A 24,886-nucleotide genomic window follows, 5' to 3' on the forward strand; every position below is an offset into this window, starting at 1 on the left:
ACCCTCACCAAAAATAATCTCTGTTCAAGCGACTTGCCCAATTGTTACTGTGGCTGAACAGAAAAATCCTACTTCTACCCATCCCCAGAAATACAGAATTTGTGTTGGCAGCAAGTCCGTTCTGATTAAACTGCTGCAACATCTCATGCACTTGTCCTGCTTAAAAAGAAAACACTATATATTCACATAGTGAAGTTGGTATGGTTGCTTGAGTATGAATTTACTTATGGCAATCCAGTTCTGAAAAAATATGTCTTTCAAAAGTTAGACCGACTATATACAAGCTGGTTTCAATTGCAAAGAGCCAACTAGAAATATATATATTTTTTTAAAAGCATGGTACTGTTCAATTCAAATATTAGTCTGCAAAGAAGAAATGTAGACCACAGTGACACTTTAATATGGAATGGTCTCTGTCTAGATCTCCTACTTGTAGAAACCCATTTGAGGTAAAGAAAGAAACACAAATCTACCTTTTTCAAGAGTGACTTTCTTGGATTGTCTCACTTACCTCAAAGCAATTAGAACCATCCGTTTTGCAGGAACAGAAACCTACTTTGGACAAAAATATGGAGTGGAACATCTCCGTTCATTCCTGCACAATTCTCTCTTTTATAAGTGAAGGAAAGGTTGAATGAGTTACAAGATTGAATGGTATTTAACTTCTTTTCAGTCTGAGTCTGTCAGTCTTCACATATATTACTCACCTGGATGATGTGTGGAACATGATATGGTTTAAATAAAAGAAGTTGTCACAACAACATTCTGGTCATATACAATTTTTTGTTGTGACCACATTTGAATGGGATTCATTCCTAATATTCCTACCATTTGCCTGTCCTTCTCAGGTCTTTGTCAATGGAATGCCAGCCCTATCGCACACCACTATTACCTACCTCTTGTGCACTGCCTTATTACTTCTGCTAGTCTCACAAATGATTATTATGAACAAATCGAGCAACTGCCCTAATTCTAAACGTTCACTTGTGCATGGCCACCTCCTCTACGGCTGCCTGTGTCTCTTCAGAGGTCAGTTGTTTATTAATGAAATTTAAAGCATTTCTGACTGGAGCAGGGCTCTGGAAGGCCCAATTTCCCAGGATTGGTCTTTCAGAATGCCTCCTGACCGGTGATTGACTGTCAAGCCCTACCTGTCCATCAATGGCACTTGCCTATCTAGAATCCTTCCAGTTCTCTTTTGGGCAGTCTTGTGCACCACTGCCCTTTTGTGGTCTTTGAGGCACAGCTCTTCTTTGAAAACACTACAATAAAAATAATACCTAGAAATTTCAGTTTTAACATTTATTAAAATCAATCCTCTGTCTGTTTCAACTCTACCACTGGTCTTTAGTCTTTCCTACATTGATGTATTTCTCCATTTCCTTCCTCCGATCTTTCTCCCTTCATTGTCCCACTCCATCCCACTAAAACGTTCTGCAGCTAAATATTTCCTTTCCCGCTTTGTAAACCCTTTAATTCTCATACTTGTGTCCTCTATTATTTATCAAATGAATTGCAATATCTGCCCATATACTCTATTATGCTTAAAATGAGGCAACAAAACAGCATACCCTCTGACATCAAATTAGTTAATCTTCTGAATCTAAATATTAATTTCACAGCGGTGGTTCGGAAACCACTGGCAATGGTTAGAGGCAAGTAAGAATTATTCTTTGACTGTTCTACAGCACAAGGTGATACAATTGAATTTTTATATGTGCTTGGTCAGCATTGTAAGGCGAAATAAAACTTGTCTTAACTGACTAGGTAGTGTGTCTATTTAGTTCCCAGCACCCACCAGCCATCCACTCTAAGCAGAGGGCAAGTACTGGGTAGTAGCTTGTGGCAGCTCTAAAGGTTTCAGGTGGAAGTCCAGTAAACCTATATGTGGGAGGGGTCCAGGCCCGTGCAATACCATAACTGCAATACTAGGTTGGTATTTTAACTACAAATAGCACCCTGTCACTTATAAAGGTAACGTTTTGTTTTGTAGTTCCAGCACCATTTTTTCCAGCATGTACAAGTGATTGTCGCCGCAATTCTTTTGCTTGGGGATGTAGTTCTGAATGCGGTGATCTTGATTCACATCAATCCAAACGCAGCATGGAGAATACAAATGTCTGCCTGTGTCAGGACTGAGACTTCAATCCCTTGAACTCAAGCTCTGGAGGTGTTTGTCAAGGGTCAGGCAAGCTGACCTATTGAAGTCCATTCAGAAAGAAAGGACAAGAACAGTGACTACAGAGAAGAAGGGACACACCAGCAGAGCCTTAAATCTAGCTCGGCATTGGCTGAAGAGAATAGTTGAGTCCGTCTTTCACTGTTATTTATTCCTGAAGTTGTGGCTCCTTCAATGTGACCAGCATTCTCTGAAACTGGGAACACCCAAGTTGGGCATTATTTAGTTATCTGCTTTATTTGGAGGTTTTTGGTGCAAATTTTTGGTCTGTCATAGGACTGTATTAAATAGGTATCTGGTTTTGTGGAGCTCTGGTCTGCTTCAGGGCCATGCATTGTCCTACTGGAGAATTTTGCTAGCCCAACAAAGTCCCAAAGTCCCAGTGTTTATCTTGAGAAAGGCAGCAGGGGTTTTGGTGGTGAGAAGACCTTGGTGACTACATGTTTCAGGTTGTCCTGCACTGAGCATTTGACACCAAAATCCAAAGTTTCAGGGGGACCACAAGCTCGATGTATCAGGCCTTGTGGACCCCTTGGCAGCTACAAAATCCTGCCTGGATCACTGAAACCTTCATTTGCTTCTGGACAGTAGAATGCTTATCTTCGTGCAAGCTGATCCCTTTCTTTTCCTCCTGGTGAAAAATCATGATTTTCTACCCACCCTTGCTATTTCTGAATCAATCTGAATTTTATGGCAAGGCATGGAGGCCTGCATTATGCATGTTTAAAGCCTTTCCATAATATTCCTCACAGCACATTCCACATGCTTAAAGTAAAATCTCTTAAATACTGAATTTGATGAGCAATCTGCCACTGCTAATATACTATTCAAACGACTGCCTGTTACCAAAGCCTTAGAAGTAATTGCCTCCTTGGTGAATGTGCTCCAAATCTTGTTACATCTATTCCTGCTTTCTTCATAACCTCTTTCACCCATGCAGCTAACATAGGGCTAGGGACTGGTTTATAGGGGTACCTGAATTAAATCAACAACTGTTTCTCCCCAGTTCTTAAACACTCTGTTCTTCTCTGTTACTCACGCAAACACCTAACCACACATACATTTCTGTTCTCATCTAAAGTAGGATAAAAAATAGTCAGAGACATAGTTTTAGTCCTCTTCCTAAAATTGAAACAGAATTCCTCTGGTAAATAACCTTGTGATGTTACCTCCAAAGCCTTAACATCTGATACCCTTCAAAAAGATATTAAACAAAGAAGCATGACCAACTTGAATGACAGACTCTTCAAATCCAAAAATTCATTGTCCAACCAATCAACTCCTTCAAAACCAATTCAACATCCCACACGGACGAGTAGCTTAGACCCGGTGGGAATCTTCTACCGTATGCTTCTTAGCAACCTTTTGACTACAACATGTTTAAGGCTCCCGGTTTTATGATATTAATTTTTTTAACATTTCCGTCTGTATTTATCCATACTTGTTTTTTGCCAATCTTATTGGTATTTATCCATATTTATTATTTTTATTTCCGAAAATATGGACTCATAAAATGGTATATTTCCACATTTATTTAACTGATAAACATGCACTCATACTTTGCTGCCTGTGTTGCGTTTCAGCAAATGAAGAAGCTAAATATAGCAAAACACTACACCTTCAGGTAAATATGAGCATTATAATACAAATATATGTTACCATACACCTGCATTTAGGGAAATCACAACCTATTTTTAACTTCCCATGCTGCCTATCTGCTCAGCTGTTGTCCTAGAAATCACGAAAAACAGCATGGAGAGTCACCGACACAAGCATACTTTTCTGCATTTTTCCGCTTTTAAAAATAAATACAGACAGGAAACACTTTGTTTTCTGGCTGTAATTATCTGTAAAAGTCAGTAAAAACAGAAAACCGGGAGCCTTAATCATGTTGTCCCACAAGCAAACTGCTCACCAGCTCATGGTCGGCAGCAATCGCTGACGTACTGACATTCACCATACTGTATGAGTTTCCTTTCAAGTAGGCCTCTGTCAGATAGTTAACCACTTCTACGACTGGAGCTGATGTGGGATCCAAACTCCATGGTAAACACCAACAAAACCATCTCTTCCATGCCAATCTGTATGCTTTAGATGTCCGTGAAACCCAGGACTCCTTGATGAGCCTAGAAGCCTCCGACGAGAAGTGTGACACTTTCCAAGCGCTCCTGAAATCAACCATCCCATCAACCTCAACTGTCCCTGCAGAACCAACTCATGTCTGTCTCCCATCGCATTCATTAACAGATCCGAATCTTCTGGCAGAAGAACTGGATCATCTATTAACAACTCCATGCTTGGGAGAGCCAAAAGGGTGCTACCAGTACCACTTCCTCATGCTCTCTCCTCACCTTCAACATTAACCTCTGAACAGATGCAAAAGGCAGGAATCCATATCTACGGTACCTTTCCAATGCTGCAGAAATGCATCCACTGCTTCCGCCTCTGGGTCTGGTCTCCAGCTGTAAAACCTGTTGACCTGAGCATTCACCCTGTTCACGAGCAAATCAACCAGAAACCCACCTGTTGATTAATGCTTTGAACACACCTGTCCAGCATCCTATCGCTGAAATCCTTCAACCTCCTGGAATATCAATCTGCCACCATGTTGATCATCCCAGGAATGTATTGAGCCTGAATCATAATCTCCTTGCTTAAACAAAAATGCCAAAATTATTTTACTAAATCTGCTAAAGCCTTCGAACGTAGTCCTTCAAACTTGTTGACTTTCTGACAAAACTCTTTACTGCTATAGATCCTGCCAACAACTCCAGGTAGTTGATATGCATCTCCTTCTCCTGTACTGTCCACTTTCTCCCTGTAGTTAGGTAACCATACCTTGCTCCCCAGCCCTGAACGCTGGCATCCGACTCTATCACTATATCCGGCATCTCGCCAAAAATGACCCTTCCATTCCAGGCTTCCAAATTTCTTAGCCACTACTCCAACTCCCCCGTAGTCTCTGCATCCACATGCACCTTCTGTGAATATCTCACCCCTTTCCATAGAAACCAGGCTTTCAACCTCTGCAACGCTCGATAATGCAACATGTCTGGAAATACTGCCTGAATTGATGCTGATGGCGAGCCCAATATCCTTGCTATCTGATGTAAAGTTACCCATTTGCTTGTTAACATTGTCTTTATCTCCCTCCGGATCTTCCTCCCCTTCTCCGAGGGCAACCTCAACATATATTCCAACGTCCAAATCTGAAAGCCTAAAAACACCATCTCTTGTGCTGGCTCCAGGCGTGACTTCTTTTTGCTTACTACAAGCCCAAGATTCTCCAACATTCGCACTGCCAACTCCTTATGCTCTTGAGCTAACACCTTCATCTCTACCATTATTAAAATGTCGTCTAAATGCACAATAGGCCAGACACCTCTTGTCTGCAACCAAGTCACAATTGTCTTCGTCACCTTGGTAAAACACCAGGGAGCCGACGTCAATCCAAACAGAAGGCACTTGAACCTCCACATTTCTCCCTGCCATGGGAATCTTAGAAAGTTTCTCTGTTCCTTGGAAACCGGGACTGTCAAGTATGTGTCCTTCAAATCCACTGACTTAACCAATCTCCATTCCTTAACCGTTCTCTCAGCATATGAATCCCTTCTATCTTGAAGTGATTGTACTGAACCCATTCATTCAAATCCCATCCCTTTGCCATTTTTCTGTACTAAAAATATGTTGTCTACAAATCCTAGCATCATATTCTCTACCTTCTCTATAGCTCCTTTCATCTTTACTTTTACTTATTGTTCCACCATCCTCTTCTTCCTTTGAGAATCTTAAAGGCCTTGGCTAAATTTCCTGCACTGGAACCTCGACAAAATCTATCCAGTACCCTTGCACTGCTTGTAACACCCATGGATCAGCTGTGATCTCCTTCAATCCAGTGGTTAATTTGTAAAAAAATAAGTGCTGAGGCTTTTGTAAGGAGGCTGCTTGCACCAGCCCATTTCTCCTGTTGGCGCCACCTAAAACAGAGCCAACTACTAACCATCAAAGTGGGGACAAGATGTGGCATATTGGCCAGAGCTGCTAACTTCAGAGCTGGTGAACCAGGCTCGAGTCTCGTAATCTCCCCGCGCCTATAATAAAGAATGTGTCCTTAAAGGGCGCTGTGTTGATGATTAAGTGCTGTTGCTCAGCACAGGAAACCACTAGTTCAAATTAAGCACTGCTTACATCTCTCTAAAAACATAGGCGAGTCTGCCACCCAGTTTTACTGGGATACACAGATGATCTCTTGCCAAACGTACCTTCTTGCCCCTTCGTCCTCTTGTTTCCTCTTGGTCGGCCTCTTCCCCTTTGCCTCTGAGGATAGAAGTCAGCTGCCTGATATCCATAGGGCCTGAACCCACGCTAGAAAGATGTCTGTGTGATCCCAAATCCACGGCCGGGGAGTTGACTCTGCATTCTCCTGGCACCACCAAAAACCTTCCTGATATCTTTTTGCACTTTTTATATTGAGTTAAATGCCCTGGCATACTTTGCTATCTCCTTTACAAACTCATTTCCAAATAACAGGCCCTTTGCCTCTTGCGCCAACGCCTTACTAGCAAGTTCAGCTAGTTTCAGATCCATCTTCATAAGGAGGCTTTTTCTGCGCTCAGCGCACAAAGCTGCATTTGTGTTTCCCAACAAACCAACAGTTCACTGCAGCCATTGCCACAGCTCCAAAACATCCAGAGCAGTCTCCTGCAAAAAAGCCTCCTCACACGATATGTGTGCTCCTTATCCGCCGTACACACACTCCACCCTGACAGTTACAGGTAAACTCCTGCAGCAAAACGCTGCTTGATCTTATGGCTCCTGCACACGCTTTCCTAGCGCACAATGCCACTCAAAGTCAAGGCGCGTGGCAAGCTACCACTTCGTCGGATCACCCCTTGCAAGTGCCCAACGCAAGCATGTTTAAAACACACTAGCCCTACCCGTCGGGGCCTCACGCTGCAAAACTAGCCGGTTTTGACCAACTGCTTCAGCCCTTAAAACTCCTTGAACCATGCCAGTTCCATATTTTTCTTTAGTGCATATACCAAACTATGTTAACCTTACCAGGCTAAAAATACAAAAGAAGGCCTCACACCTAACCAAACATACAGACGCCATTCTCTCTGCTGCCAAATCTCACAAAAACACGATTTCCCCAACTGTTGCACACTACTCTTTCTTCAGAACAAAATAACGCTATACTTATCTCATAAGTGAGAAGTAACAAAGAAGGAAGATGGCTGCCTAACAGGGGATTATGTAGTGGTTTGGGAAGTTCTAAAGATTCTTATTCTAAAGTTTTAAGTGTTTGTTCAAGTTGCTGTTGTGAGTTTGCAATAAACAGGATATGCATAATATTGGCCTCTGTACCTTGCCATAAAATCCCTGTGTGCAGTCTAGCTGTGACATCACCATTATTAGTCATCTGTAATAGGAAAATTACCTAACTACTTAACAGTAATAACTTCATTTGTAACTTCATAATGCTGCCGCCTGAGTCAACTAACCAGTGCATTACAGATACTATATTTATTCTACATTTTTGCAACCACATGCTTTTTGTTGAAGGAGCAAGAAGTCAATGATTGAAGCTTTTTTTTTTTTTTTTTTTTGAAAACCTTTATTTCAAAATTCAGGACACAGCTATTCAGCCGACAGCCCGAAGGTTCGGCAGCATTGAGAGTTAGATACAGTGATGTGTCCCCAATACAGTTCAAAGAGTGATGCAAAGGTCCAATTTTAAGTAAACACAGAAAAAACTCACAACAAACCCCAGCAAGGCAAGGACATTGAAAGCCCATGGCGAAAGCCCCCAGGGGAGGCCGGACCCCACTCATCTACTAGTTACAAGACTGTGTACGGAGGAAGAAGGGGGACAGCAGAGGCCCAAAACGCTCCTAAAACCAAACTGTGCTGGAAAGTAGGTCAGGGGGAAAGTTGTTCCTCGGGAGGTTCCAGATCCGGGGCAAGACATATTCCCCCCCTGTATTGGTTCCACCGCCCCCAGATGGCATGCCACTTCCGGGGGCGACCTCTAGAGCAGTAGACCGTCTTCTCCCTAAACATGCTCCAGTCCATGTTCTCCTTCCACGCGGTCAGTGTAGGGGGTCCCGAGGAGCCCCACAATCGCGCGATATCCCTTTTAGCTACCATGTTACCCAGAGTCACCCATTGGGTCTGCGCCTCATCAAGGTCAGTGGGTCCCCAGACGTTCAGGAGGCAACACCGCGCCTCCGGCTGTACCGCAGTGCCCGTCACCTCCCCCATAACTGCATGGACTCTCCTCCAGAACTCCACAATGACACCACATTCCCAAATGATGTGCAGGAAAGTACCCACCATACCACATCCCCTTCTGCACAGGCCGTCCTCCGAGAATCCCATGTGGACCAGCCTTGGCCCCGTCACATACACCCGGTGCAGTATTTTAAGCTGCACCAGCCTCAGACGCGATGGGATCGCAACCTCCTTAGGAGAAGAAACCGCTGACTGCCAGTTCTCATTATCCAACTCAAGGCCATCCCTAGTCCACTGTTCTCTCAGCCCCAAAAGCATGTCTGCCCGGACGTTAATCAACTTCTTATATATGAGCGAGATCGTGCTCTCGGGCATATGACCATCAAGGACTCGGTCCTCAAGGGGAGAGGACTCCGGCACCTTCTCACCCTCCACGAGGACTGATCGGAGGGCGTGACGCAGCTGGATATACCTGAAATACTCTGAGGGCCCTAGCTCATACTCAGTCTGCAACTCCTCGAAGGACTTCACCCTCCCCTTATGCAGCACATCTCCCACCTTGGATATACCTATCAGGTCCCACTTATCAAAGCCCTTCGTATGCCAGAGTCTTCCCAATCTTTCCGATTCAAACAATGGGGTAGCGAGGGTGAGCCTATCCTTCCAGCCCAACGAATCAGTCGCCATCTTCCATACACGCACCGCCACATCTGTGGGCCCCGTGAGGGACGAGTCTAAGGACCGCGAATACAACGCCCTGTAGTAGTTGCCGCCACGCAGCAGCCACCTATCCATGGCATACCCAGGGCTAAGGGCAGGGCCATAAAACCCATGGTTGATCGCGCTCAGCTGCGTGGCCCAATAGTACCGTCGGATGTCTGGGAGCGCAATGCCCCCATCGTACCATGGGAGCGTCAACTTTGAAATAGCTATTCGCGGCCGCCCATCCCACAGCAACGTCCGTTGGAGGCCTTCGACCTCCCGAAAGTATTTGGCCGGTACCCAGTCCAAGGTGTTCTGGAGGGCGTAGAGGAAGCGGGGAAGAGACATCTTTTTGAACAGGGACGCACGCCCAACAAGGGAGAGCGGCAGCCTCCGCCAACCTTCAACATCTCGCCTCAAGCGCGCCAAGGGGGGGAGCAGATTCCTCTCATAGCGCACAGCAGGATCCATGGATATAAAAATCCCCAAATACACGAAACCCTGCTGGGCAACCTGTATCGAACATGTTCTAGGGATCGGTGGGACCTCGCCACTAAGAACGTACAAGTACGATTTGCCCCAATTAATCACAAGCCCCGAGTTCCTACCGAACGATGCGAGTACGTCACAGACCACTATAAGTGACTTCTTAGGTGAGGCAAGATACAGCAGGATATCATCGGCATAAAGCGAAATACGGTCCTCGTGATCAGGCGACCACCGAAGGCCCCGTATATCCGGGTGCCAACGTATCCACGCAGCCAACGGTTCAAGGGCGAGGGCGAACAACAGAGGCGACAGGGGGCAACCCTGCCGAGTACCCCTACCAAGCTGAAACGGAGTAGATGCCCGACCATTCACCACAACATTCGCTAGTGGCCCCTCGTACAGCAACCGAACCCAACTCACAAAACCGCGACCGAAACCAAACTTGGCCAGCACGGCCCATAAGTATGCCCACTCCACCGTGTCAAAGGCCATCGTGGCATCAAGCGATGCCACAATAGCCGGTTCACGCAGCGTGCCCGCCCTGGCGATGACGCCATGAAGACGCCTAAGGTTTAATGCTGTGTTTCGGTGCGGGGTGAAGCCAGATTGATCCGGGTGGACCAAATCGCCAAGTACCCTAATCAAACGGGTAGCCAGGAGTTTGGCCAGAATTTTCGGCTCAGCGTTGAGGAGTGAAATGGGCCGATAGGAGGCGCACCTATCTCGGGGTTTACCCTCTTTATATATGACCACGATCGACGCCAGCCGCTGATCCAGCGGAAGGATCCCATCCCCCCGCGCCTCCAAAAACATGGCGCGCAGGTGAGGGGCGACCCTATCCGGGAACAGTTTGTACAGGTCGATCGGCAGTCCATTCGGTCCAGAGGCCTTACCCGAGTTTAACGCGCGAATCGCCCCCGCCACCTCGTCAACCGTTATGTCACCATCCAAATCGTCCCTATCTATGTCAGAGAGGCAGGGCAACTCGATATCGCGGAGGAGATCAGACGAGTCCTCGGGCGGCCTGTCCGACACAGAGGAATAAACCCTAGGAAAATACTCCGCGAAACACTTCACAATCCCCTCAGGTTCCACAATCGCCTCTCCACACTCTCCCGTCAACTCTGGCACCACTCTATTGACCCGTTCTTTCCTGTCCAACCACGCCAGGAGTTTCCCTGCCTTATCACCAACGTCATACAGGCGGCCCTGTTGTTCCCTACTGAGGGTCTTAGCGGCGTTCGTCACCAGGTCCCTATACTCCGCCTGCTTCAAGCAAAGCTCATGCAGTGAGGACTCTGTAACCTCCTCCTCCATAGCCCCCTCAAGGTCCGCGATCTCCTCCTCCACCTGCCGCACCTCGCCATCCCTCCGATTCTTGGCAGCCACCACCAGGGAGAGGGCTTCCCCCCGAAGCACGGTCTTAAAAGCTTCCCACAGCGACACCGCCGAGTCCACGGTTCCCAGATTGTCCTTAAAGTAATTATCTACCTTCTTTACCAGGGCGCTGGGCATCTTGGGGTCTCGGAAATACCATGGGTTGATGGGGGCCACCCTCCCTCCTCCCTCCTCCCTCCCGACCTAGATCCAGCCGGATCCAAACTGGCGAGTGGTCAGAGATACCGCGTGCCATGTGCCTCGCCTCGGATATCAACGAGGCATGTGCGGCCAGAGTGAGCAGGTAATCAATCCTGGAGAGGCTACCATGCGCCCCGGAGTGAAACGTGTATTGACTCTGTGTGGGGTGCCGGAGCCTCCAGCAGTCTATCAGACCAAACGTATCCAGGAAGTCTGGAAGCCATTTCTGAGCCCCCCCTGTGTCCCTGGGCGGGTATCTATCCAACCGTCCGGAGCCCACAGCATTGAAATCCCCTCCCACTACCAGCATTCCCTCCGGGAGAGTCAGCAAAGCCCTGCCCAGTTCAGCAAATGTGGAGGCCTGCAGGGCCGGCGGGACATAAACCGAAACCAAAACCAAAGTCCTTCCTTCCCACCGCCCCGCCACAAACCTCCCCCTATCGTCAACAATGGTGGAGTCCACCTCAAAAGGCAACGATGCTCTAACGAGGATGCCCACACCCCTGGACCCAGAAGAGAATCCCGAGTGTGCAATGAATTTATACCCCTTCCTATTCAGGGCATAGCACGTATTACCTATGAGATGCGTCTCCTGCAGCAGGACAACATCTGGCATTGAGCGTTTCAAAAATTGCAAAACAATCCCCCTCTTGATGCGATCCCCCAAACCATTAACATTCCAGCTTATAACACTTAAGCCCCTACCCCCCATCCTCAAACGGAAAGAGGCCCACCCCACACCCGAGGAGCCACCATGGAACAGCCCTGAGGATAATCATCATGCCTTGCAGAAATAAACCCCCCAACAACAAACTCAAAATCCCCAAAACTCCCCCCACCCTGCACCCCTGCTGCAGCTTACAAAGCCCCCCCAACTTGCAGTGTGCCTGTCGCCCTACAAAAACAAAAAATCTACAAAAAGTACCCTAAGGGAGGAAAAGAGCACCCCTCGTCCTCCCGCAACCCTCCACAGTTACTGCACTCTGTTCAAATCTTCAAGTATGGTCAAATCAAGTCAGGCCGGCTCTGAGATATCAGCCCTGTCCATCCCGGCCACTGTCACCATGCTCGGCTGTGTCATCCCCCGCCCGTCGCCGGGGCAAAGCGTCCAGCCATTCATCGGCCATAACAGGAGAGTCAAAAAAGAATGTCCGATCTTCATGCACCACCCGTAGTCTGGCAGGGAAAAGCATGGCATACTTCAGATCCAGTTCCCGAAGTCTCCGCTTCACCCCCAGGAAGCTCTGTCTCTGTCTCTGCACCTGCTGGGTGAAGTCCGGATAAAAATTCACCGACGCATTCTGGAAGGGGACTGGGCCCGTCACCCTCGAAGCTTGCAGGATAGCGTCCCGATCTCGAAAATGAAAGAGCCGGGCGACAATCGGCCGCGGCGGGGCACCCGCCTTAGGCCGCCCGCCCGGCACCCTATGGGCCCTTTCCACCGCAAAAAACTTTCCAAGGCCCTTAGGCTTCAGATGATTGAGGACCAAATCCTCCACAAGCAGGTCCGCCGAAGCCTCATCCGAGGACTCCGGGACCCCGATGACGCGCACATTGTTGCGCCTGGCCCGGCTCTCGAAGTCCTCCAGCCGGCGGGCGGCGAGGTCACTCTCGGCCCTCAGCTTCCGAACCTCGGTCTGCAGATCCGCAACATCATCAGTAAGGCCCGTGGTCTTGTGGTCCAGGTTCTTAACGCGTTCGTTCGTCTTGCCCAGGTCCGAGCGGATCAGATTGACATCTACCAGGATGGCATCCACCTTATGCGCCAGGGCCTCGAACTGTCTCCCCATCGAGGTCTGCATCCCGTCGAGCGCGCCCATGACATCCTGTAGGGAGAGCTCCGGTGTCCCAGGCGAGTCCTCCTTCTGGGCATCCGGCGCCTGGCTCGATCCACTCGGCGATGCTTTCAGGAGGGCGTAGCGGTCCATACTGTTGACTTGGGAATACGTTCCCCGCCTGGTGGACTTAGTCTTCAGCCGATCCCCTTCTGCTTTGCCCGACATAATGGACTCCAGGCAGTCCAGTGCAGTTAAGACTGTTCCCTCTCAGAGAGAGGAATAAGGAGTGAGCAGGTCTGCCTTGTGCTGCCAGAGTAGCCCGCCGAGCGTCCTTGGGGCAATAAAGCCACCCAGAGCTCTACAGTGTCCGGGCAGACAAAGGGAACGAAATCGAAAGTGAAAGAGCGAGGACCTCCGTCCGACAGTTCACACCTCGCCAGGCCGTTGTTGATCAACTAGGAGTCGGGCATCCTGCCAACTCTAGCCCCTGGCATCCCCGGGAGTTAGGCCGCAATCTTCCGCCAGTCGTAAGTCCGGTTCCCGATGGGCGATCCGACCGCGGGTAGCATCAATCGCCTCCCTGACAACTCAGCAACACGGTGCCATGCATACCATCAGGTTTAGAGACAGGATAGTCGACGGAGGGCGCGAGGGTCTCGGGAGCTCTAAGCTCACGCGGCCATCTTGGTCAAGCGCTAGGCTCCTCCCCCCTGATTGAAGCTTTTTGATGGCTGACTTTTATATGGATGCTGCAAGTTACCTCAGAGTTCTGTGACCATATAAAGTAACTTTGCCTTACACTACCCCCACCCCCTCCATTACCCCCAGTATAGTCACATAACTCTTTTGTGAGTTGTAATATCCTCATAATATAGAAAGGACACTTTATCCCATATATCAGTGGCTCTTAACATTTGGACTTCTGTGGACCCCCACTTAATGATTACTGGAACCCGGGGACCCCCACTAAATTATTATTGTGGAGTCATTACTGGTAGCCAGGGACCCCGGCATAAGCATTTTCAATGATTTGAAGGCAAATCAAACAAATACATAAACCATTAAATATTTTATTTAAATCACAAACAAATATAAAAATGTTTTAAATATTAATGGTAAGGTTAGAGCTTTTCTAAATTCAGTTTAGGCCGCTCATCATCCATACTGTATTTTGTTTGAACTTGTACTGTGCCCACAAATCAATCCGTGGATACTAACTTAAATATTAGCCTCCAATTTAAAAAATGTTCACATTTCCAGGACGTTTTAAAATATTTTCAACTTTAAGTTTTGCTTCCTCATTTACAGACGCTATTATTATGTTAAAATGATTTCTAAGCAGTCGTGCACCCCCTGCTTAGGCTTTGCTGACCTGTCAGTTGTCCCCGGACCAAAGGTTAAGAACCTCTGCCAAAGATATTAAATTGAGACCTGCAATAGATGTATAAAAGCCTATCTCTAATTTTTTTTATTACGGTCTAGCTGCGTCATCACTAGTCACCTGTAGTGAGAAAATCAAGTATCTGTTCTACTGTAGTAACTTGAGTTGTAATGTTGCAATACATGATGTCAGAGCCAGTAGACAGCATGAAAAGCAGGTGATAGAGCAGAATTACAATTGCTGCTGAAAGAATGAAAGAGAGTATTAGCTTTCCACTAATTTGAAACATAGTTCAATGAATTGCCAGAAGGAGTCAATAATGGTTGTATGTTTATTTTTGCAGGTCTACAATTCATTACATGAACAAATAACTCTCAGCATGTTACCAGTCCTCTTTGAAATTGACTTGCACTAAGGTGCTTATGATTTTGCAACAATTTAGTATACATTGCGGTGCATTGATTTTTCCACTACAGTCTCCTCATTTATAATACAATACGGAGGAGCGGGACCAGAGATTTAAGCTTCTGGGGAAGAATGAAGGTGTGACCATGTATTGTAAGGAATAAAATACTGTAAGTTAAAAAGATACTGCAAGCAACTATGGAGTTCCTTGACCTTATAAAGGAACTTCTCAGTGCCTCGCCATGCCCTTCTAATGTAAGGTAGAGAGTATTGTATTCCATATATGGTACTGTTTCATCCGTGTTGCAGTCCATCTCCTATAGACAGGTGTATCGTTCGGGGAAGACAAATCAAGAAAGGCGTGCGGTATTGATACCCAACCCTCATGTATAACCTGTCACACTTTTATCTGCCAAATGTTTTATTTGGTTGGGCCTCTGCATCATTTCTCGCCATATCCCCTTAGATTGACAAACATTGGATGTTCTAGTCCTCACATATTCTGTATTATCATGACACATTTTGACCATGAGCCAAGCATGTTAGCTATTTGTGTTCAGTGACTGCGTGGTATTTGTTTTTTTAATTTCCGTCACAAACATACAGTTTATACATTTCTAACCTATTGTATGAGAGATAAAAATAAGCATATTCACATATTCACTTATCTTTGATAAATGCTCTGACCACTGATTAGCTTAATAAGGAATTACTTGCCCACTCTGGTACCTTTAGTTTGATTATTCTCCATCTAATATTAAATAATCAGACTCTTTGTGCACTTGAATCATATCTCTTGTGACGTTATTTAGACCCATTCAGCACTCCAGCTGCCACACTATGATTTCCACATTAAGGTTTGATTTTTTTTTCATTATTTGGTACCTTGTTTTTGACAATGTCTCTCTGCTATTACAAATACCCGAAGGGGTCTCTTCTTATTTACCTCCTCTCCCTGCAGGTGGTGGTGATCCAGCGGAAAGCCAAGGTTGAACATTTCACAAAATCAAATATTTCAATGGGGGCCATACACATATACCCAAGTGTTCATTCACACTCCCTGGCCAAACCGCTGGGGGGTCAAGTTTTATAATTCAACTAAGTTCTGATTAGTTAATTCCCTGTGAACACAAAATAGTTTGAAATAAAACTCAATGCCTAACTAATCTTCACAAATCAACACTCTTTCCTCTAGTCGATGGACCATTAGGTCAATTAGTTGATGGTGATATTAACAAAAATTTAACTAATCCACAGATCTCAGTGAAATAACCACAGACTCTGGGTAATATTCATAAGCTTTATTTAAGATTTCAGTCATAAATTGAATGTTGTTAATACAGATTCACAGTGCAAACTCCATCATTCTTCACGTGGGAGAGAAAAACTAATTTAGCAAATACATTCCTTGACACAGAATTCATTCAACAAATCAAATGCAAAGAGAGTGGATAGATGTAGAAACAAAAGGCACATAATAAAATACATTTGCAAAGAAATATGCAAATTCTGAGACAGAACGATAGTTACCTAATCAAACGACTGAAAACCACCCCTCTGGCCAAAGGACTTGTGGGGGTCCCCTGAATTAGGATCAGGAGACAAAGAACAATAGGACCGGATCAGGACAGGGCAGATACTTACTAGACTTCTCTATAAACCCAACGCACCAGGGTGCATCCCTCTCTTGCACTCACTCCCTCCTCGATGTTCTGCCGGAATCTTCAAATCTAATCAGGCTGTCATTTGGATCTAAATCTTCATTGACACAGAATTCATTCAACAAATCAAATGCAAAGAGAGTGGATAGATGTAGAAACAAAAGGCACATAATAAAATACATTTTCAAAGAAATATGCAAATTCTGTGACAGAACGATAGTTACCTAATCAAACGACTGAAAACCACCCCTCTGGCCAAAGGACTTGTGGGGGTCCCCTGAATTAGGATCAGGAGACAAAGAACAATAGGACAGGATCAGGACAGGGCAGATACTTACTAGACTTCTCTATAAACCCAACGCACCAGGGTGCATCCCTCTCTTGCACTCACTCCCTCCTCGATGTTCTGCCGGAATCTTCAAATCTAATCATGCTGTCATTTGGATCTAAATCTTCCCAGTCTGCTCTCTCTTCTTTTCTTCTAGCATCTCTCGCCTCTCTTTTTTCTCTCAGCATCAATGTCTGTCTAATTAACTTAAGTCACTCTAGTTATAGTGTTTATTTCTACATGTCCCACCCTCAAAAGTTGCAAATATTGATTAAATACGGAATATGATTGGACGCGGTCAGGGGAGTTTTCATCACACTATGCTGACATATTCATTTTTACTAAAGTTCTTATTGTCTTGCAAACCTTTACACTTTAGCTCATTCACAACTTTTAATTCTCATACATGTATTGTTGCAATATTTAATAACATTCAATACAAGCTCCATGGACAAGGGATACACATCTCCTCTTTCTCACGTCTTCTGTTAGTGACACCACAGGCCCAAATGTACACTATTAATAAAAGAATCATAAACAGATGTTATTTTCTCAAACATATAATTCTCACTGTTCACCACCCACTTCTACTCTATCCCATGTTAGTAGTATTTCTCTAAGCAAAGGCATTAACTACTGCAGCTTTTCTTTTAAGTTCAAGCAAGCATATGCAGGGCATGTGGCTCCTCGAGACCACATGTTAGTCCTTCCTGTACGTGCGTGAGGTTTTTCCCCTCTCAAAGCAAGTTAGTCACGTTATCTCCACATAATTTTGGTTTGCACATGCGCAAAGCGTTTTTGAAAAACAAAGCGGAATTTAATCGCGTTGCATTTTATTTCTCATTAATTAAGCATGCGTAAAGCTTTTCTACCACGTGTCGGTGTCCGGTGTATATTAGTTTTCGTGTCATCTACAGTTTAAACAGTTAGTGAAAGTTAATGAGGGATTTCTCCGAGCAAGTTTCCTTTTCTTGAATCTTTGCTCCATCAATGGCACCAACCTAGTCAACAAAACCAATCAATTAATCCGTGGTTTCTGTATCGTGGCTACTTACCCGTAAGGGTCTCAGGGCGCTGAGGGTGGAGGGGGGCTGCTGATCCTTATAGACGCAGGAGTTCATTTGAAGAGCCAGGTCTTGAGATCCTTCCTGAATTGGTTTAGCGACAGGGATTGTCTGAGGTGGAGAGGCAGGCTGTTCCAGGTCTTGCTGGCAAGGTAGGAGAAGGATCTTCCTCCGGCTCTGGTCTTTTGGATCCGTGGGATGGTGGCCAGGGCCTGTTGGGCAGAGCAAAGGTGTCTGGCGGGTATGTGGAATGAGAGGCAGTTGTTCAGATATGCTGGTCCTGGTTCATGGAGGGCTTTGTAGGTATGTGTGAGGAGCTTGAAGGTGATTCTTTTGTTGACTGGGAGCAAGTGTAGTTCTCAAAGGTGTTCGGTAATGTGGCTCTGGCGGGGATGTTGAGGACCACTCTGGCTGCGGCGTTTTGAACATTCTGTAGTGTCCTGAGGAGTTTCTGGGTGGCGCTGGCATAGAGTGCATTGCCGTAGTCGAGTCTGCTGGTCGTGAGTGACCGTCTTTCTGGATTCAGTTGGGATCCATCTGAATGTCTTTCGAAGCAGGTGGATCGTGTGGAAGCTTGATGAGGATATGGCGTTGATTTGGTGGTTCATTGTGAGCCAAAAGTCCAATATGATACCTTGGTTATGTGTGTGGTCCGTGGGGGTGGCAGGGTTCCCAATGCGGCGGGCCAACAGGAGTCATCCCAAGCTGAGAGGGTGGGTCCCAAGATGAGTACTTCGGTTTTGTCCAAGTTGAGTTAGAGGCAACTATCTTTCATCCAGGTGGCAACTGACTTCATCCCGCTGTGGAAGTTGATTCCAGCGGCTATGGGTTCGTTGGTGAGGGAGAGGATGAGCTAGGTGTCGTCTGCATTGGAGACGATGTTGATTCTGTGGTTCCTGACAATGGCAGCAAGGGGTGCCATGTAGACGTTGAAAAGGGTGGGGCTCAGGAAGGAGTCCTGGGGCACTCCGCAACTGATCTCCGTGGGTTCTGAGAGGAACAGTGGTAGTCTGACTCGCTGTGTTCGGCTGGTGAGGAAGGAGTGGATATAGTCCAGGGTCTTGCTGCGGATGCCGATGTTGTGGAGTCTCATGATTAGGGTGCGGTGGGAGACGGTAACAAAAGACCTTCAAGCTGCTGACATCAGTAATCCCAAACTACTGAAATGTGACAACCAATACTGCAAGCAGTGTATTATTTAAGGCATTTAGTTAATGGATATCAAGTAGAATAATTTCCTAGAAATCCTAAAATCACCAAATATTTTTCTTTCTCTGCACTGTGACATCAGACTTGAATACCTACATCAGCCCCTGTTCTTCAGTTAAAAGCACAACTCTTTCAAACTGCACTGGTAAAAGTAGTGTGCTCTAGCACTGTTCATGCTTACCAGACGAACACGAGGAAGCTCTTCGTAGGGAAACTGAATTTGAACAACCACTCCTTCTGAATACCATCACTTTATAGTTGAGTTAATTAGGATATTGTTACTTGTAGACCAGTAGGCTCCTTTTAACCATATTTTGAGGAATCTGCTACAGTTTCATAGGACAAGCAGTAATATTCTACTAAAAATAGCCTATCACAGAGTTTTTGATACAAGTTCTGTAGATGTTGATTACAGTCACTCTGGCATTCACTCACACTGTGCTTATGCTCGGTCAAGCATACACCCAGCTTCAGAAACCTGCTATGATGCACTGCGCTTCCTCTCCCCATACTGTAGACCCTAAGCCGGACACTTAGACCCTCACTGGGAATCTTTCACCCTAGCTCTGTGGTAGGTTAACTCTAGGCTATTCACAAGCTGAACTGTGCTTTGTGTACTCGCATCAGTGCTCTGTGCATGCCCAGCAAAGTACTGTGCAAACTCACCTGACAGGGCAAACCCACTACCATGGATTTAACACAGTGTGAAGACCATGAGTTATATTGTATAACATCGGCATGCCTTGCATCATTTGTCAACTATGAAGAAAGATCTGTCGTCAGTGCTGGTTTGACAGCTCTAGTGCTGTGCTCTCGGTAATACCATTTGTAGAAGTTTTTTATTTTCTCTTTTGCTCTGTAGATTGCTCCCTGAACGAGCCTTCTTGAAACCTCTTACAGTTTGTTATCTCTGATTGACATATCCCATGATACCACTTTGACAGAGCTGTGAACTTGGGTTGGAGTTGCATAGTTCATTTTTGTTTGTCTGAGATGTGTGCATATGGTGCTCTGTTGTTCTCAAAACGTTTTGCCTGGTTCCCCATTTTTTTCCGCCTGAAGCCTCTTTATGCTTTGCGTTAACTTACATCTTGCCCCAGATGTGCTTCGGAGAGTGGGCTACTAACTCGTGCTGTTTTTTCGTGGAGTTTGTTTACTGATTGTTTTGCTGACTTCTTACCAAGATATGTGCATGAAACATGGCTTGGAGGTGCTACTAACCTCGACCCCTTCTGTCTTCACAGGTTACTCCCTAGAATAGAGTCCTGGATCAGGAATCCATAATCCCTTCTAGTTTGAGTGCTGGATCAAGAACTCTTCTGGGATGCAGGTAAGAATGAAAGAAAATGCCACGGTGTCTGATTTATCTATCGTCTGATTTTTTTATATAAAGCTCTATTAACCAAATGCTGTCCTGGTACTGAATGAATTGTGGACAAAAAGCCATCCAACTCGTGCCCTTATTGGCAAGGTTATCTCTTCTAGGCTTTCTTGAAACCCAGGTGATTCGAGTGTGTCTAAGTCTGTGTGCATTCTGTTCCTTGGCTGATGGTACAGTAAAAGATCGGCCTCAGGCTCATTCTCTCCTACAGTGTGGAAGTATCAGTTAGGGGACTGATCAGGGGGACAATGGGGTGTATTCCAGTGATAGAAGATCCACTTAGGTCCCATGAGAGCATTACAACTATCCCCTGTGCTGCTTGTGGGATCTTTGTATCAAAGTGCCCTTACCATGTCTTGAAAATAGGGAGTGGCCATGGATAGAGAAGAGTACTGTCAAAATAAAGCATCAGCTTGTCCTTTAAAATGGGAGGTGAGAGGAGGGTTACTAGCTGGAGGATGAGCGTAAAACATGGCAGAAAGCTAGGTGTGCATGGAGCTGTCCCGTTTAGGAAGTCATCTACTAAATTGTCTACTAAAGCAGTATTAGCAGCAAAGGATAAACAACTAGCCCCTAGGGAGATGGGTATAGGAGGTCTGACTAAACTATCACAGGGGAGGAAACCAGCAGGGGGGAGTAATACATGGAGAAAGTACCGGGGAAAGTACTTTAGAGAGGACCCATTAGTAAAACTGGAAAAGGAGGAGCTAAAGATGGTTGAAAAAAAAACCAGTTAGTAGAAGATATCAAGGTTAGGGCCTGCCGCAGTTCTTTAAATCGCAGTCTAAGAGGAAGACGTGACTTTACCGTAGCCATCCCATAAATCGAGCTAGGCTCTTAAGTACCTTTGAGAATATATTAAAAGGTTAAAGAATCACTACTCAAAGGATTTGGTACTGGTAGGCCTTAAGATTTTAACAGATGCTGAGCTAATGTGTTTATTATTTGCCTCTGAAGGGGTGATGTGTTGAGTTGAAGCTGCAGCGACTGCTCTGGAAGCCTAGGGTATCTGCCTTCAAGACAGCACGGAGGTAGATTGGTAGAGGCCTGGGTAAGGTTGTCATTATAGAAGAGGCACATTCCTAGCTGAACACAGCAGTTTAAAGCACAACCAGGTAGTTACAACCAGGTTCTTGGACAGAAAGCTGGCTTTGGTAGGAGCTGGTGGGAACAGGAAGGGTCGCAGGATAGAATAGTGACCGTTGCCTTTCAAAATGACAAAGCCCAAATTAGGGGGAATCAAGATGCGTCTCACTGCTCTGAAATGGCCAGACAGACACCCACCCAATACTTGGAGGGAATAAGCCCCCTATTTTCAACCATATAGTCCTTGGTGGGATGAAAGTCCTTTTCTCCAACTTGCACAAGGTTGTCATACCACATCTTGGAGTGATAGAGCAGTTGACAAGATTGATTGGTAGTAGCCAGGGCATCTATTGCCAGAACATGTCTTGGTGTGGAACATACATGGGTTCGAACCCTTTAGGAAAGTAGAAAATTATAGAGAGATCTTTAGCAATTATCCTGTAGTGCTCCTCCAGGAAACCTGGCTAATAGAGTGACCGGTAGTTAAGTGTTTTGTTTCTAATATGCAAAAAGCCCTCGACTAGAGAGAGGGAGTTGCAGGCGGGCTATTAATTTTCGTGTCTGTTCGATGTGGGAGGAAAGAAACAAAGCTGCAATCCTCCTGCGCATGGGTGCTCACTTGCCTAATTGATTTGTTCAATGATGTGGTTGTGTTGAAACAAATGGTTTGTATACATATATGTGTTCCACCAGTGTGCCTCGTACCAGAGAGAGAGCTTATGAATCTGGCTGATGATTTACAAAAACTGTACTTGGACTACCCAGATTTTTTTATTGTAGGGGGAGATTGTAACGCAAAGTCAACATTCGTAGTGCTTGTTGTTTCTTTGAAGGACCAGTTGAGGTGGTTAAATATCCCCGCTAGTACTTTCGTGTCAAGAGCTGTAGAAGGGGAAGTGAAGGTTTCGCCCTGTTTAGTTCAGCAGAATTTGATTAATGTTAACAGGCGATGTAATCATGACATTCCTGTTGCTAGTACCTTTAAATATGGGAATAGCTGTATGCCCATTGATTGTTTTGTGCTAGTGCACCAATTTCATTAAATATTTTTTTTTTAGGGTTCTTGATGTAGGCCCTAGTGATCATAATGCACTCAGTTTAAAGCTTAAAGAAGCTTTTGAGTCCCGAGAAAATGCAGTTTTGGTCCCGGAGGAAGTATACCATCGAAGAATTCAGATCATGATTACGGAAGACTCACTCCAGGCGCTGCCCTCGATTGATTTTGCGCTCCCAGATGTGCAAGTAGGGGACAGTGAGATTGTATGGGGGGCGGGGGGGGGGCAGATTGATGAAGCAATTGTTAGCCCAGTTTAAACCGGGAAAGGTTGGACTAAAGCTATTTTGAGGCTGCAAAGAAATGGGGAGTGATTGGTTTGATGATGATTGTCGGGATGGAAGAAGAGCTTTAAATAAGTGCCGCTGGTGCCTCGGCAATATTAAAAATAGCATATGCTCAAAAGAAGCAATGGAGACCTCGAAAAAAAGAATATCGCTCTTTATGTGACTATAAAAAAGGGAATCTAATAGAACAAATTGGGGGAAAAATGTTTGCTGCTGTTGCTGGGAAATACAGTAAACACGTCTTGAAGCTGGTGAATTCCATCACCTCTATATAACCATCCACTTTGGAGGCACATATAGCTGTGGGAAGATTTGTATATCTTTATTCATTCTCTTTATAGTGGAAGAAATTCTGAAAATTTGGTGGTGGTCTCTGGTGTTTTGCAATCTGAGAAAGAGGTTATCGAAAATTCTCAAACAGCTGTGGTATTATCGGAAATTATCTGCAACATGAATTCCGCCAGGGCTGGTGGCTCACATGGTCTTCCGTCTGTTATTTTCAAGAAGGACCCCAGAAAATGGGGCCTAATTCTACGTTGGTTTTTTAAGTGGGTTACAATTACCGGTATCCGCCCAGACTTATGGAGGGGAGCTATGGTGAAGCCTATTCACCTAAAATGTAATACTGGCTCATGACCAATTATCGCTTGATAATGTTATTGGATATCACCTCCAAGTTATTTGCCCAAGTCTTGGTAAAGCATCTAGCTTCCTGGGCATTTGGTGCTGGTCTTATCGCTGTGGAGCAGGGAGGGGTTAAGCCGAATTTCTCATCAACAGATCACGGTTTCACCCTGTGTGTGGTTGCAAGGAGGTCGATGGAGTTGGTAGGTTGTCTTTGTTGCTTCTTTGTTGACTTCCAGGCTGCCTTTTACAGGGTGGACAGAGGCACTTTATTGCTTAAGCTCCGACAGTGGAATATCCCTGAGGCCCTGCTGGGTCTCATGATTGAACTCCACAGTAATAACTGGGTTCAGGTCGATGCATTAAGTCTAGAGAACAAGTTGTCGATCAATATTGATAAGAGAAAAACTTTGTTATTTGCATTGTGGAAGAGGAGATTTTCCTGGTTCCTAGACAAATTGCGGTTGGAGCAGGTGCAAGATAATACATCCTTGGGGATGATATTCTCAGATGACTTAAGATGGGGCAAGCATCTGGCATTGATGGATGAAGTGAATGGTCTGAAGCGGTTTGACTGCAAATACGGTAGGTACACTTATGAGCTACTTAGTAAAGTTATATTGGGCACTATAATTCCTCAGGCTCTGTATGGAAAGGAGATGCTGGCTATGTAAAGGCGAGTCGCATGGGAAATGGTAGAAGTCAGTATCTTGAAATCAGGGCCTGATTTACCAAAAAACGCACTGATTCAAGACATAAGGCATGTGATGAAATCTGTAGGTTGGGGTCTTTTGGCAGATGCTAGAGCCTTGCTATACTATTTTTTGATTAACAATGGAACTCCTAGTGATAAAGTGTCTGTGCAAATCCTCCCTGAGGTAATGGCAACCTTTCTTGGTAAGAGAAACCTAGTGAAAATCATTATGGAATGCTTAGACTCCTCAAATATGCAGCTCGAAGGGGTTTAATTGAAGAAAAAAAAAAGTGGCCAGGCGTTGTGCTGAGGAAACCATCTGGAATGAAGATCTACTGTATTTGAGCAATAGGAGATCTGTCGCCCCTTTTTATTAGCTCAGAAGGACCTTGATCTTTTCCCGTATCTTTATAGAATACCAGATAGGAACGTGCAGAACAAAATACTGCGTCTGAGGCTGGGAATCAAACCTGAGTGGTGGATGCCAGGTTTAAAAGCGCAGATAGCTGAAAATTGTGGACAGTGTCCATGTAAGGTGGGTCCAGCGTATTTGGTGCATCTTCTATTAGTGGATTGTGTATTTTTCCAATAGGAAGGGAAGAATATTCTGACCAGGGTGTAGCCATTGCTATCAGCCAATATTTACATAAAATTGTGTCATCTTATGTCAGAAAATGTTTTTCCTGAGTCGCCCCTGAATAATGACCTTATACCGTGCCGTAGGGCATAAGGACGATCTCAGAACAAACTGA

The 24,886-nt window shown here is 45.4% G+C and overlaps 1 protein-coding gene across 2 annotated transcripts in view; it reads left to right on the forward strand.

The window, feature by feature from the left end:
- The window catches only part of COBLL1 (cordon-bleu WH2 repeat protein like 1), a 702,447-nt gene that overhangs the window by 191,339 nt on the left and 486,222 nt on the right, over positions 1-24,886 (forward strand). For both annotated transcript variants that reach the window (XM_085645409.1, XM_085645410.1), the window contains exon 2: positions 20,253-20,338. In XM_085645409.1, coding sequence (XP_085501535.1) covers positions 20,333-20,338 — 6 coding nt within the window. In that variant the 5' untranslated portion in view covers positions 20,253-20,332. The remainder of the gene's footprint in view (positions 1-20,252; positions 20,339-24,886) is intronic.

Source organism: Triturus cristatus, chromosome 3_1 (genome assembly GCF_964204655.1).
Source record: "Triturus cristatus chromosome 3_1, aTriCri1.1, whole genome shotgun sequence".
In the NCBI taxonomy this organism is placed as follows: domain Eukaryota; kingdom Metazoa; phylum Chordata; class Amphibia; order Caudata; family Salamandridae; genus Triturus; species Triturus cristatus.